General features: G+C 39.6%; 1 protein-coding gene across 4 annotated transcripts in view; it reads left to right on the top strand.

The window, feature by feature from the left end:
- Positions 1-15,085, top strand: part of LOC100643535 (matrix metalloproteinase-2) — a 98,648-nt gene that overhangs the window by 34,920 nt on the left and 48,643 nt on the right. Inside the window, exon 1 of one of the 4 annotated variants that reach the window (XM_048408525.1) lies at positions 13,778-13,869. The exons of the other annotated variants lie outside the window; for them this stretch is intronic. Within the exon in view, the coding sequence (XP_048264482.1) occupies positions 13,793-13,869 (77 nt within the window). The 5' untranslated portion in view covers positions 13,778-13,792. Of the gene's footprint in view, positions 1-13,777; positions 13,870-15,085 lie in introns of those variants that run through there. 4 annotated transcript variants of the gene reach the window in all.

Here is a 15,085-nt window from a genome sequence, read left to right as displayed (position 1 = left end):
TTTGAACGCGTGTCCGGTTTAGTAATCGAGATAAGATACAGATAATACAAGGTTCGTTAGTATTTAAGGATTCTAATTAGCGAGAGTAAGGGCTGAGGCATCGTTCGCCTTAATTGCTCGTTTTAACGACCAAACCCAGTCGCATGGTGCATCGTACGAAAATCTCGCGGTAATTTCGTCGGGATGTCGAGCACGACGATAGTCGTCGAGAATTTAAGGTCCCCTTGCCATCGAGAAGAAGAGAGGCAATCAACGGTCGTCGATGGAACGACGCAGTGAAACGATCATAGACTCGTTGATCGATTCTGCGAAACAACATATCGATAGTTGGTCAAATAGAAGAGAGCGTACATCTAACGTAAGTACCTTCGCAGAGTTGTTCGAATTATTTGAAAAAGATCTTCAAAATTCTTCGCGTCTTTGCTACGAGCGACGCTGTATCTTCGATAATTAAATACGTGTATTGCTTACTCGTCTAGGAGTATTTTACTTGCTCTGTCATCTTGAATCGCATTTTTAAATATATCCTTGACGTATGTATGATAAAGTATTATACGTGTACGTGTATACGCGAAACTATCGCGAATTTTTGTTCGTTAATTTAGAAAACAATGTCGATTTTAGGAAAGAATGCCACGAATAGACGATACATTTGTGGAACTTTTGCATCCAACTAACGCGTATATGGTGCAATCCATAGATTCGTTTCATGAAACACGAAGATAGGGTGATATCTTATCGAAGAAAAGGAAAACGACGCGAGGCGATAAATTGGCTTGAAAAACCAGGGCAATGAGGTTTTCACCGTAAAACGAGTTGTTACTAATTTCGAAGGGTAGGGAAAGGGTACGAAAAAAGTTGGAGCATCGTTCAGATGTAGCTAGGAGAGGTGGTTCGTTTCAGGAGACGCGAGAGAACCTTGTACCGACCCTCTTACCCCATTCGCGAACCTTCGTCTCTTATCTTCTTTTTTTTTTCTTTCTTTTTTTTTTTGTGTACGCTTAGTCGACGCGGTGCGACGCGACGCCGTGACGCTAAAATGCGATCTTGAATATTAACTCGGCGAGATAATCTTTCCTACTAATTTAGATCAGTATCTGTTTGTTTTTCTCTGCTACATAGTTGGTTGGATCGATTTCGATCCGTGTCGTCGATTTTATACATCGGAAAATTATCGAATACCGAGTAATAAAAAAAAAAAAAAAAAATGGAAAACTGTTTTATAGAACGAGCATTTTCGTTCTAAGAAACAAGTTTTCTCCGAACTGTAATTATTTTGCCCTAACTTTCCGTCGATCAAAGCTCTCTTCTTAATCGCTTATGGGTTAATTTAATGATTCTCTCGATTGCGATGACACGACGATGTTACGATCAAAGAAACGAGGATTTCTGATCGAATTTCTTTGCCATTACTGCGATCGACGATTGCCTCGTTAGTTTAATGGATACATTAAATATTAACGCAATATTCGGAAATAATTTCAAAATAATTGTATCTGGACGCCATCAGGATGAGACTCGATTAATCAATTCGGTACTTTAATACGGCTAACACGGTCTTGTCAGTTAAATTTTCATTTTTCTCGCCTCGCTTTTAGCAGACGGTCGACGTAAATGAAAGGACGCGCGTCGATACATTTTTACACGTACGTGATTTCACTTCCGTTCGTTCAGTTCTTCGTCGTATCGACGTCGAATATTTTTCAATCTTGTCACATATTATTATTTATTGTTTCTTGCATTTATAAAAAGATACCAAGTATCGAAGAATATTTGTAATTTAACTTGTTTAAAATCGTCCATAAATTAATGGTATGAAACTAATAGTAATCCTTATAATTAATACGAAAGAACCGATCGTTTGGAAAAATAAGGAAGGCGAAACGAGGGAGATTAAGCGGAAACAAGATACCGGAAACTTTTACAGTTTAAATCACAACTCTCGAAACAGGTAACTTTAGGATGAAGTCGATGGGTATCGGAAGTTCCGCGCGACCGCGAGATTCCAAAAACGTCGATTCTCCTTTTGACTTACCAAGCGAAAGTGAATAATGTCTTGGAGAAAATGTTTAAAATTCATCCTAGGTATTTAACTTGCCTTGTTCGTGTTATATGTTATGCGTGCCATTCAATTGGACATTTGATGGTTTCCGTTTTCTTAGTGTAAATATAATATGTTTGCCTTTACTGAGATTTGCTTTTATTTGTTTATCTTGTAGCCGTTTCTCTATTTTTGTGACGTGCTCTTGTAGTAACGTGACTGCTGTTTCTGGATTAGCGTGTTTGACTAGTACAGCCGTGTCGTCCGCGAATGTCAGTATTTTGCTATTGGTAGTTGATACGTCGGCCGTGTATAGCGTGTATAATATTGGTCCTGAGACGCTTCCTCGCGAAATCCCTGTCCTGATGTCTTTTGCTTCAGAATATACATCCTTTATTTTTTCTACAAAGGTTCTGTTGCTTTGATATGATTTGAGTAAATGGTGGATCTGTTCCGGGAAGTATTTTTTGATTGTTTGTAAGAGGCTTTCGTGGTTCACGCCTCGTTCGTCTCGAGCATTATTTTCGCAGCTCGTTTTCCTTCTCGAGACGGTATCGAGAAACGTCGATGACTTTGTTCCCTGTATGGAATATTTCCTCGATACTCGGATGATAAAATACTCTAACAATGATCTCCGTAATATCTCTAGAACCGCGAAAGACTCGGACAAGCTTCTTTCCACTGGGCGACTCGTTAGAAAAATAATCCTTAGGTCTGAGAAAGGTCAACCCTCCTGGGACCAAAAGGAAAATCGATAGGATATCTTGTCTCGCATCTCGCCTTCGTTTCTCGCATTGTCTATCGTAGAACAGACACGCTATCGATTCTGCTTTTCGCCGGAATTTCGATACTCCTTAATCCTTTGTACTTTGATGCTTTATCGAAACAGGACGAACGTTATTGCGCGGTGCAACGTTATCGTGTTGTTCACCGAGAACTCGGCTAAAAGTGCTATAGATATTATATAGTATATCGCGTTACTACGTATTTATCCAATTGCCATAGCTCGAATGATATCACCAGGGTGTTTACTTCCCTCGAGTAAAACAATGGATTCGTAATTGATCGATATTCCAACCCGATAAACCGTAGACCGATGTTTCCATTAAAATAATTTTCCGCCTCGGACGACGAGACGTTTTTTCCATCGCGAAACATTTACATTTCCCAACGATATGTTACGTCCGATTTTCCGGATGAAAAGATAAGAGTCATAGAGTAAAGTAAACGTAAATTAACAAAAAAAAAAAAAAAAAAAAAAGAAAAAAAATGTAGGCGTTTACGAAGTTTGAAGTAGCCGCAGTGTATCCTCGTGACGGATAACGCAAACAAATCGAAAGACAATAAGGCACCGTGACAGCTAGTAGACCGACGACGATTCCTTTGTTGAGAATCATGGAGATCACCGGTGGTACAATAGCGGCCAATCACGTATCCCGGTCGAGAGAGGTGATTCCGTGTCCTGGACACCAGATCACTTCGCACCGGGTCCTCGGGGTGTCCCAACCCCCTACCCCGACTCCTCGACTCCGCTCGTCTCCTGTCGCTTAATTGTCAGAAACAATAGAATTATTGTGCCGAGCTTGGAATAAAAGAGACAGAGAGATGAATCGACCGAGAGAAACGGAGATACGAACGACCAAGAGAGGGACAATTCGTCGAGGAACTAGAGGGAGAAATTAGGATCGTGTCCATTTTCGTCGCTGTTTCGTAGCCTCTGCCGAGAGAGCCGTATCAATGCCACTACGTTCGTTGCACGTTACCTAACATGTACCATGATCGCGTTTTGATCACCGTCAGTCTAGTGAAACTGGTTAGCTGATGTTTGCGGCCGATAATACCGATGCTGCTGTTTATTTTATTTTCTCGTGGTAACCATCTGTACGTACACTGGCTGAAAAAAATATTTCTACGTTCAAATTTATACGAGCGAAGCGTGTACATACGAAAACTATTTTCGTAACACGTATCGATCAGTTATATCGATCATTTATAACAATAGCAATGATATTTTCCGAAGTAGCTTTCGCTCTTAAAATCTAGTTGAAATTTCATTGGAGTTTCGTTAAAGTTTCAAAGCGACAAAGACTCGATCGCCGAAAGAACATTCGTAATAGCGTTGTTCGGTGTATTTTGCTCGCCTTAGTTTAATCGTAAAATCAATACATTAACTGCTCTAATTATGATCTGTCTTCCAAGAACGTTATTTTATCAATTCGTGGTTCGTTTTACAGGTGGAAAAATACGTCACTCTTGAACTCAACGGCGTAATAATTATCTCTCGATTAAATAAACAGCCGTAGACTCGGTATTCTTGCAGAGATGGGAAACGACCACCGCAAAAGGCTGCCGGTTGAAACGGCAGAAGATTCTTAATGCCCAGAGCCCCGTTATCGATTTACCGACCGAGGAAACGATTTCCGTAAGAGCACTCCCCTTCTCGCGTCTAGAAAATGATTTCCACTCGTGGTCCGCGCCACGAAGGGTTCTACTTTCGTTATAAAATAACACACACGAGTATCATCGTCCAAGATAACCACTATCGAAGATGAATTTGGATCACCGTTTTATTGCTTTTCCATTTTATAATCGCACATATGTGACGATAATCACCCCTCCCCTTTTTTTATGATCACTCGCCCGAATATCATTTTTTCCGAACTCGCAGGCGTGAAATACCGCCAGGAAATTTGTGTTCCCGGACATAGTCGCCGATATGAAAAATCGTAAAAATATCAAGTTTAACGTTCTTAATTTGTATCGTGTTCTACGTAAGCGTCGATATCGTCCAACTACGCTTCTCCTCTTTGCGTTGAAGAACTCGAACCTTTTCCAATTTCCGATGTAACGTTATCCGTGAGATTTTTACGAGTTAAACGTTGTAATTCTTTCGATTCCTTTCGACGATCGTATCCTTTTGTATCGAGGGGAGAGCTTTTTCACGCCCCGGGGCTATACCGATATCGGTGTAAATATCGTAGATACTTTCAAAGCGATTGTCGGATCCACGCGGTTGCCGTGTATTTACGGTTTGATTGAGAAGTAAATTATACTTGACATTTTCCGAAAAACCAATATCACGTTTGTCACACGGTTTTCAACGGTGCTCGAGTAGCGACGGAAAACATGAAACTCATTGGCTAGATGGTTTCGAGCACGGCTCTTCGTTTTCACGAGTTAAATTTTAATTAGCGTTTCACGCGGTATCGAGGACGAGCCTTCGAGTACGCATTCTTCCACGACCAAATAGAATAGATGACAGGTGTAGATGAAAAAAGAAGAAGAAAAAAAAAAAAATTAAAAAGAACAAAAAGAAAACATCGGCAACGCATTTTAATTTTTCTTCCCGCTCTTCATTTGCATCCTGAAACATTCTAAATTTTAACTTTCGGCTTTTACGATATATTTCGTTTATCCTCGCTTTATTTTCGCTTATTCTCGCGTGATATATTCGTTGCGAATTATCGACTAAAGAGCAACCGGTCGGGTCAAACCGATCGGTCGATATCGCGTACCTCGAATGAATTAACGCTCAAGCTGGAGGAGGCTTAATAGATCGAATGTTGGAGTAATCTAGCACTGTATTTGTACTTGTTGTATAAACGTAAAGTGCGATGTTATGCGCGGCGGTGGTAAGATCTTGTTGGGAGTGAAGTATTTCACCCGTACGGCACGATGTCTGATGACGAACCGTCCTCTTACGTTGCCGATTCTTCCTACCAGCCGTTGGGTTTCGGCTGGTCCTTTCTCGCGGTTTTTAACCTGACCTCGGAGTCATTAGGTTTACAGCTCGGGGAGGACATGTAATTCGGAATTTCCTAAAGAAGGGAATAGGCCATAAACGGATGGCCACTCAAAGTTCCGAACAATATTCGCACCAAGATGCTTCGATAAGTTTACCTACGAAATATCTGCGATTCGAAATAGCGCAATGTGCGAATATTAACCCTTTCTCTACCACTACAGCTATATCAAACACGTTTGTTGCTTTTTTCGATGATACGACATATCCTAAAAGGTTCAAGCTTGTAGTAAATATAGCAAAAGTTTGTTAAAGGTGATAGTCTTTTAAAACTTATACGCCTCTTTCGGATTTGCCACTCATTAAAACTTCTTTGGATTTACGAGACGATACAATCTTTTTGGATCTAGTTCGTGTTCAAACTTTCGTGGATACTCCTGAAACTTATGCAATTTTATCACTTCAGGAAGCTATCGATGCGTTATAAAGGCGTGTCAACCTTTCAAATGGAATAAGGATGTACCGCATTTGAAAAGCGGAAGATATACCGTAAACTGAGCAGCACCGACAGCTTTTTATAACATTTTACGCTGTAACTCGATGATTCAAATATTTACGACTATTTTAAATATCTTATTACGACGTTGTGTCTTCGGTTGTTTTACAAGAAACGTAAAAGTGCGTAGAATTCTTCATCCTCCTCTCTTTTAATTTACGTTAAGTACCTGTTGATGTTATCCTGATTACGGAAGATTACGGTTAAAGATATAATTAAAAAGATCATTAGTAGCAGAGATCAGATCGAAGAAACTATTTGTAGGATGTGTTTTTCGGATATATTGCGTATCTCTTTGGTGTTAAAGATTGGAGAGCCATCAGCATCTTTTCTTTTTAACATTATCCATTAAACATCGTAAATTTATCTAAAGTTATGAATCGCATAGCATAGAATAATTCGTTAGAAGTCGTATAAATATACAGAAGCTTACATTACCGAGAAAGGAAGAAGGAAAAAACATTTTAATCGAAAATTAAATCTTATACTAATCTAATCTATTTGATGCGTCATATTTTATCGTCTTAATTTTCACGTGGTTTTAAAAGCACCTGTTGAGCGTATATATCCATCGGGTGCAACCAACAATGAGGTATCGCACAAGAAAGTCGAAACAAATCAATCGCAAGTAGATTAACGACGAAGACATTACATTTACATTAGAAAAATCGGCTCTCGCTTCGTATTAGGTTGTCCGAAAAGTTTCTTTCGTTGTACGAGGAAATAATAGACGCACGATGTTTTTTGTTTTATATTATTTTTTCGTATTACGTACGATCCATTTTGTTCCGTTGAGATAAACACCGCGACGTTTCACAGGCTTGCTTTCACGTTTGTACGAAGGAGCACTGTTGTAAAAAGCACGTTCGCGAAGGAAAGACACTTTTCGAACAACTTAATACGATTGAATAGCGCGAAGCCGTAATTTCTGATCGATATTTTACATACAATGGCGTGTAGTAAAAGAAATCTTGAAATAATAAGATCGTCCGAAATCGACACAGAAAAATTGGATGATAACATGGAAAGAAGTTGGAGAGAATAGTAACGACGACATGGTGTTCCATATTTAAAGGGTGAGAACTGACGGCGATATAGTTTGTGATTTGTGTCTGTAATCAAAGAAGAATATTAATTCCGACGTAATTAAGCGACAAGCAATCCGTAATAAGCTGCTTTGGCTGTACTCCTTGCAATTTTAATTATTCGTTCTAGTCGATATTAAGCCCTGCGATTGTCCATTCAAAGCCCATTTATTTTCATTTAACCTGGCAAGTTGATGGAAACGAAAATACGAATTTCGTCGTGTTCGCTCTCGATCTGTCGATTCTTTCTTTCTCTACCTTCTTCGACCGCTTTTACCGTTTCTTGCTTGTACACGCCCTTTAAGATTATCGAATCGACCAAAATATCGAATTATCGTCGTTAGACCTTCTTCTTCCGTGTCGATCTGGATGCACGATTTTCCAAAGTCTCGAATACATTTTGATACATCGAGACGGTTAGCTGGTTATCGTTGCCGGCGATGATTTAGTTCAGTTAGATAAAAAATTTGTCGTTTCCTCGAGAGGAACGTGAATTTCCGTGAAAAGTTGTACAAGTGCGTCGTTGGAAGATACGCACGAATATAGATCATTTGGCTTTCCAAGGAGAACGCCGCGACCGCGTCGGGATGCGATAAATTCCGCTCCTCCTACCTTCTGTCGTCCGTTGTAGCTTGTGGGCATTTTCGGATGTCGCTTCCTTACCGAATGATATATTAACTTTGTCTCGTGACTCGTCAGAAACTGAAAAGCTCTTGCTCTTTCGTTTCGTATCGGGCGAAACTAGAGTCGCTTATCCGCAAAACCTTCGTACGTGCAGCGAAAGCAATTAAGATGAGAATTATTCCATCGGCTCACTCTTGGCAAGGCATTATGTCGCGTCACCGTCGACTTGCCTGTGTCTTACGACGGAAACGAAAAGACGATTTCTGCGACAACTTACGGTTCCGTTTAGGTGTCTTAGTCTTAAGACATTCGCTTTGTCTCGAAGACGGTACTTACGCGACAGCGACGAGAACAGGTTCTCCGACAAATTTTTCTTCAAATAAAAATAAGAGATGATCGATCGTTTCGACTGCTTCGTTATTTTTGTATGATAAATGATAGATGCGTAAGGCAAGGATAAAAAAATATAAAAACTAACGGACTATGTCGTTTCTCGATTTTATTAGATAATAAAACAAAGGTCTGTACAAGTAAAGGCTTATTACGTTGTTAAAACGTAAGAAACGTGTAATTTGTTAACTGTTGGCGGAAGTTTTCACGAAAATCTAGATAACATTTTTGCGCAAGATCAGCCAGAGCTGGAGGAAATGGAAAATTCTTGGAGGAATTCGCAGTGAATCAAGCGTCACCTTAATTAATCTTACTTTATACCACTTACTCTTTTTCTCGTCGGCCCTTTATCAAAAGGGCCGACCTACATTGCATCCGCGGTGCAATTGCAACAGAAGCCTCGTTGTACGAGGCTACAGTGCCTCTTTCAGAGCCTTTAACCTACACCTGGTCTCTTCTCGAGTGTTCTCGAACTAGGAACCACGAACATAATGCAACGCGGTATGTCGCTGCGCGGATCTACTGGCTGCAACGTGTACTCTCGTTGCATTTGCCTTTTCCTCTTTATTACGTTACAGCTAGATGCGCGCCTATCGTCTACCGAAACCTCTCACTATTCTATTCGACGCTGCTATTTTTCACAGCAAACGATAGTTCCACGTTATCATCGATTCTGAAAGTCTTGAAATCTCCATTTTTATTTACTTTTATTGCCATCGATACGACATAATTTGAGAAGATAATATTCCAAATTACAAAGACACGCGTTTCTTTCTAGAGAAAATAGAAATAATATCAACTCCTATACGTACTTCGGTCGTCCCTGATGCGTGACGCGTCGAATAATTTTTGAAAGGATAAATTTGTGCGTTACGAATTACAAACGCTAGAGAGGTAAGTGTCGTAAAGATAAATTCGCCACGCGATACGGCAGTCCTTTTGATGCTTTACGCTGATCGATGAAGCGCAGAAAATGCAGTGGCTGCATTGTAGTAGTAAATTTTCAGTTCCAAAGTTGATTGGCGAGCGTCAATCGACCCGATACGACGCGACGCAACGCGCCATCACAGCGATAGAAGGCACGAAATAACGCTTATATACGATCCTTTGGAACAAAGTCTGTCGCTTCTGGTATTCGCGCGGGATTTGGCCAAATTAATCGTTCCCTCGTTTAGCTATTAATAAGCAACATTTCGATTTATTTGGACGAACGTAGAACGGTAGCGTTGGGATATCGCGAGTACGTTCGTTTAACGTACGAGCAAGTCGACACGAACCAAGCAACGTAAAACTTCAAAAATTAAAGAGGAAGTTCTCTGTGACAAATTTGAACGTTCAGTTACCGTATTCGTGCGCGTTCGTTCGTGTCGCTGCTTTGACCGAATTTATAACTTAATAAATAGCGTATCTGGAAGATTGACTCGGGGCACTAACGCGAGACGTAAGACAAGAAATTGAGTATCGCTGCAGCGTATTATGAGAGCGAATATGAAAAATTTCGGAGCTTTCTCTGCTGATAAATGGCAGAACTAAAGGAAAGCGGTAAGGCTTATCTTTCCTAAGTATCCTTAGTTCGCAGTTTGTACTCGTGAGAAGTTGCTTTCAGAAGTTGTTAGTAGATCGTTTCAGATCAGAAACGTTCTTTAATCGAGACCTTGTTAAACTTGTTGAATGGCGAGAATTCTCTCAGCTTTTCAAGTTATAGAATTAACTTAAACTTCTCTAAATTATATCAGCCTTCTCCAAGTTCCGCGGTTTCTCGATTTTCGGCCTTCACGCTTACGCTTTTCTAGTAATGTATCTGATCTTCGTTATTAAACTTTAGACGTAGAGATTTAACTAGTCCCTGCGTAAAGGTTGTTTTTTTATTTGGACGATAGGCGAAGTCGAGGTACACGTAGTTAAGAAGAGTACCGTGAAAATTGGGATGACGTGGCTAGGTCGAAATATGCGCGTGAATCGGCGAAGCACGTCCCAGTATCAGTTGGAAAATTAGTGGAACGAGACCGATGAATATCGGTAAGGTATAGGACGGCTGACAATCGCGGTAACTTTTAATTTCTGCGTGTGGTGACTCGCATATGGTCGACGCCCGTTTCGTTCCCTTTTGATAAGGAACAATTATTGGCGATAGTCGGAGAGACGCCCCTCGTAGGACGCCCGCTCAAATATACCGGGTGTCTGGAGTGGCCGGCGTGTACCATCGAACAGGAAACAATAGGCTCTCTTATTCGCCCCTGCTGCTGGCTTGCGGTTCTTTGTGCCAAAAAAACGGGCTAAATGCGCTATTGCACCCGACCTTACGCACGTCTACAAAGAGAAGCATAGCGTCGACTTCTTCCTTTTCCCCTTTTCTTTCCCTTTTCTTCCCCCTTCCCTTCAACTTTTTCTGCTCCCCTACAGCGATTTTCTCGATTTAATTTGTCGCGCCCGAAGAGACGTGCCAACTCGCCAATTAAATTTCCAAAATCCTAAACAACTAGCGTTCAGAATTTCTAATCTGTCACGGGCATTAACGATCGATCGATGGATCGTTCCGATCGTACGAAAATCATAATTTATTTTTTCGTTACGATTCGATAAATGTCGTTGCACAAAGTTTACTCGCAGCTTTATATCTCATATACAAATACGGATGTTCGCGCCGAGTATTATTACGTGTTTAAATGTCGAAGTGAAAATACCGGAGGTAAATTTTCAAGAAGAAAACGTCCCGAGACTGTTACCGATATCAATAAAGCGGAACAAAAATAAAAATAAACGACCAAAGTATCGAATCGTAAAGTGTACACGGAATTTGAGAAAATTTGAGTTCTAAAGTAGGACGACGCGTTGTCCTTATTAACGTGTTAAAAAAGTAGTTATATTCCTACTGAAAGTCGTTTGACACGGTGTATGGTACGCCAGTAACGCCTTTTAATCATTTCAAATAAGATAAAAATAGTTACTAGTAAAGATATTGTTCTTTGTGTGGTTCGCACAAAGAATAAAAATTATCTCGAATGTATATATATATATATATGACTCTAAAATATAGATATATATATACATTTAGTAAATTGGAAATTAAATGGGAAAAATGTAATTGGAAGGAAGTTAAGTGATAAAGGCAGATTGAACGGATAATAAGAATCCCGAGGGATGCTTTTTCAAAATCCTGAGTCTTGTAATCATTGGATTGCGAATAAGGACGCGCATGCGCACAGCTTTCCCCTACCACCGGCGGAAGTATACAGAGTCAGCGTAGAAACGATCTGGCTTTGCCTCAGTATTCCGCCGCGTCCTGTTTCGTGAATGTTGTGCTTGCATTCGCTCTGCGATTTCCGTCTTTTTACTTCCGTGGTAACAGCAGTTGTCTGGAACGTCGAGTCTGTGAATCGAATATCCACGATGACTCAACGTCGAGTCGTTCAACGTAGCATGGCAAGTTTTACATTTGAATTTTCCATTTAACCGCTGTTTTTAAACGCGTCGCACGATTCTTTAACTCGGTGTTATTAAGGTCGTTGATTTAACAATTCCAAAATTACGTACATCGTATTGTTAGAACAGCTAGCGAAAATTTGCCTAAGATAATCGTCTATCTTTGGAATAACGTTTTCGAAAAAAATATGACGAACTGCTGTAATTCCGTTCTGATCAACGCGATAGATTATACTGCCCCCTTAGTCGATTGCCTTAACTAACGTTACATTTGAGAAAAATGGGATTTTAGTTATTATTTTCTCGATGCCGCTTTTATTTTTTTTTTCTTTCTTTGTTATTGACTTTAAAGTTTTGGTCGTTATTTTCTTATTACCTACGTAATTTTTTCAATTCCGCGTACACGCAGCGAACGTATTATCAGCAATTGTTGGCGATTAATTAAACGTTTCGAATAAGACGTTTTAATCTTATAAAGAAACTGACGACGAGACGGAACGCTTTCTCGTAGGATACGGTCGAAGTCGTATTTAAAAAATAATGAGCTTTTTCGACGTGTACGGGTTAAACGTAAATTAGAGAAACACAAACGCAGAAACTTAGACATGAATAATTTGAACACGAGCGTTAATTAATTATAAATATAAATACATTACAATTGAAATATAAATTTATCGTTCAGATTTAAATAAATGAAACGCAGACATAGCGACCATGCGTAACAGAATAAAATGTCCTATTTGATTTTCAAATGTTAACTTGGAATTATTTAACTTGGCCACCTTACCTTTAGTAGATGATAGGACACTGTCTAGAGCACTATAAATTCGCAATTACAACTGGAAAACAGTTGGGATAAATTATTCTATTTCCAATTTACTTACAAATGACTACGTCATTCGCATTCGTAGTTCATCATTCGTCCGTTAGGTCGTAATAATAAAGTTTTCAGATATCCTTGTAAATTTTACTTGCTTCGTGACGATGTAGATAACGATTATTGAGATTAACGACGATGTTAAGAAGAGCATAAACGTTTTCTACGTTGCAATTGCATTATTGTAAATTGTATTTCGCGAAAACTCGTAGAGTAGGAAAGTTTCCGAGAAATACCGGAAAATTATGTAGCAAGTTAGCGGTCGGGAAGTTAGTGGGCGTACTTGATAAAACATGGAAAGATTTTCCGAATATCGAGTAGTTTCAAATTTGTCGATGACGCAACGAATAGATCGATGGATTATGGAAAACGAAATACGTCGGACGACGTCCACCTCTTTTCTACGATCGACGATCCACTTCAACGAAATTGCTTTCTCTTTTCGAGTTTTTAAAAGGGGTTGAAGGAACGATAGAGAAGACACTTCCTTTCATTTTTCCATCGTTCCAGATTCCCTCGATTTCGATGTCGCAATAGGAATAACTTTTTTAATGCAACTTTGCCGTTAGTCGAATATTTTCAAACGTATCGTAACGGTTAGAAAATCTTGCAATTCGTTCTTCCGTGTTAACGCTTAGCTCGGAAAAATTGTTACCAAGATACAAAATAGACGGAATTTGAAAAGATCGGAAACTGTCTGGTCACTTGCTACCTCGAACAATTCGTTTCAGTTGGATTTCACGTGAAACCACTATCTGTAGTTTTATCCGTTTCCCCGGAAGACCTTTTTTTTCCTGGCTTTTCTCCAGGGCCGAATAAAAATGTTCCATCGAGAGTGTTACTCATCCTTTTTGCTTTTATACCCTCTAACTGACACGTATACGCGCAATATTCCCACGTATAAACTTTCCATTGGTTTTATACTGCTCTTTCTCCACCGATCCTGTCTTAATTTTCTCGTGAACGAGAACAACGACCAAGTCGTTTGGATCGCAGTCTCGTTACGACGTCGCACTTGTCCGATCGAATGTACAAGTACGTCGAAGAAACGGCTATGACACTATTTGTTATCCTGATTTTGCTTAGACATCCTCTTCCCTGGCAAACGTGTTATCTCCGTGTTGTACAAAGGTCATAAATTTCACGCCTCTGGCTTATAACGTCGAATCTTGCTACTAACATAGGCTATAGCCGAACGACGAACGTGAATTGCATCTAAATACTTTGCCGAGTTATTAATCTGAATTTTAGTTGGATAAAAGTTAGCCGTGTAACAACGAATAGTGAGATAAAACTAGGAATATCGTATTTCACGAATTTCCAATTTCCAATTTTATAATTTGAAACAATGTGAGTTTAGTTTGTACCGTGATACGCGTAATGGCCCGTGTATTTTTCGGATATTTTGAAAAGTCAATAGACAAGAAACGTATCGAGTACAGCGAATGGTAGTTTACGAATTTAATCGGCCATGGCAAGTTCTCTCTCTTTCGACATCGTACGCGGTATCCTGCCAAGATAGATATCTACATGTGTGTTTGCCCTCGTTATTACACGAGATAGCTCCTATCTAGATTAAATAATTTGTCGTTGTTTTACGAGCGATAACAATTTATTTCCTGCTGGGATGTAGTAATTAATAAAAATTATAGATACGATTCGTCCTCCTTTTAATATTCATCGCTTTCTGTTTTCGTGGCATCGCGATACAATGAAATCTCCACTGAAAAGAAAAGTATCTTCGTAACGAATAGATCGCGTTAAACAACAAATGAAAACAAGAGGTAGAACGCGAAAAGTTTTACCGGTTATTCCATTGTTACGAAAAATCATCTTTGTTTATATCGATATAATGTATTTCCAATATTATTGCACGTTTCGCATATTCCTTCCATATATTGGTATTTTTTTTCAGATTTTCATATTGTAAATATTGTACATGCATATTTTTATTTGTTTTAAATGCATGAATATCCGCGATGTAATAATTTATATCGCTACCAGCAACGCGTGATTATTTGAACGATCACGCCTGTGCGATCGTCTGGAATTGATCATTTCGATTTCCGAAACGATGTATTATATGTACATATTGGCCATATCGACGTGTAGATAGATATAGGTACGTGTGTGGTGGAGCTACGTGGATGTGCACCGTCTTTGGAGCACACGGGATAAAAAGCGTGGAGTAGCGCTCTGCCGTTTGGAAAATCGTATTTTTCCAAGTGTTCGTTTCTGCCGGCACTGAGAAAACGTTCGCCGTTATATACCGTTGTTTCATCAAGAGAACGTTAGGAATTGTCTTAGTAAAAAATAGCAGTTTTTCAAAGCAGAAATCTGAACGGCG

Source organism: Bombus terrestris, chromosome 9, assembly GCF_910591885.1.
Source record: "Bombus terrestris chromosome 9, iyBomTerr1.2, whole genome shotgun sequence".
Taxonomy (NCBI): Eukaryota; Metazoa; Arthropoda; class Insecta; order Hymenoptera; family Apidae; genus Bombus; species Bombus terrestris.
Note: the sequence above shows the minus strand (reverse complement) of the source record. Positions and strands in the feature narration are given on the sequence as shown.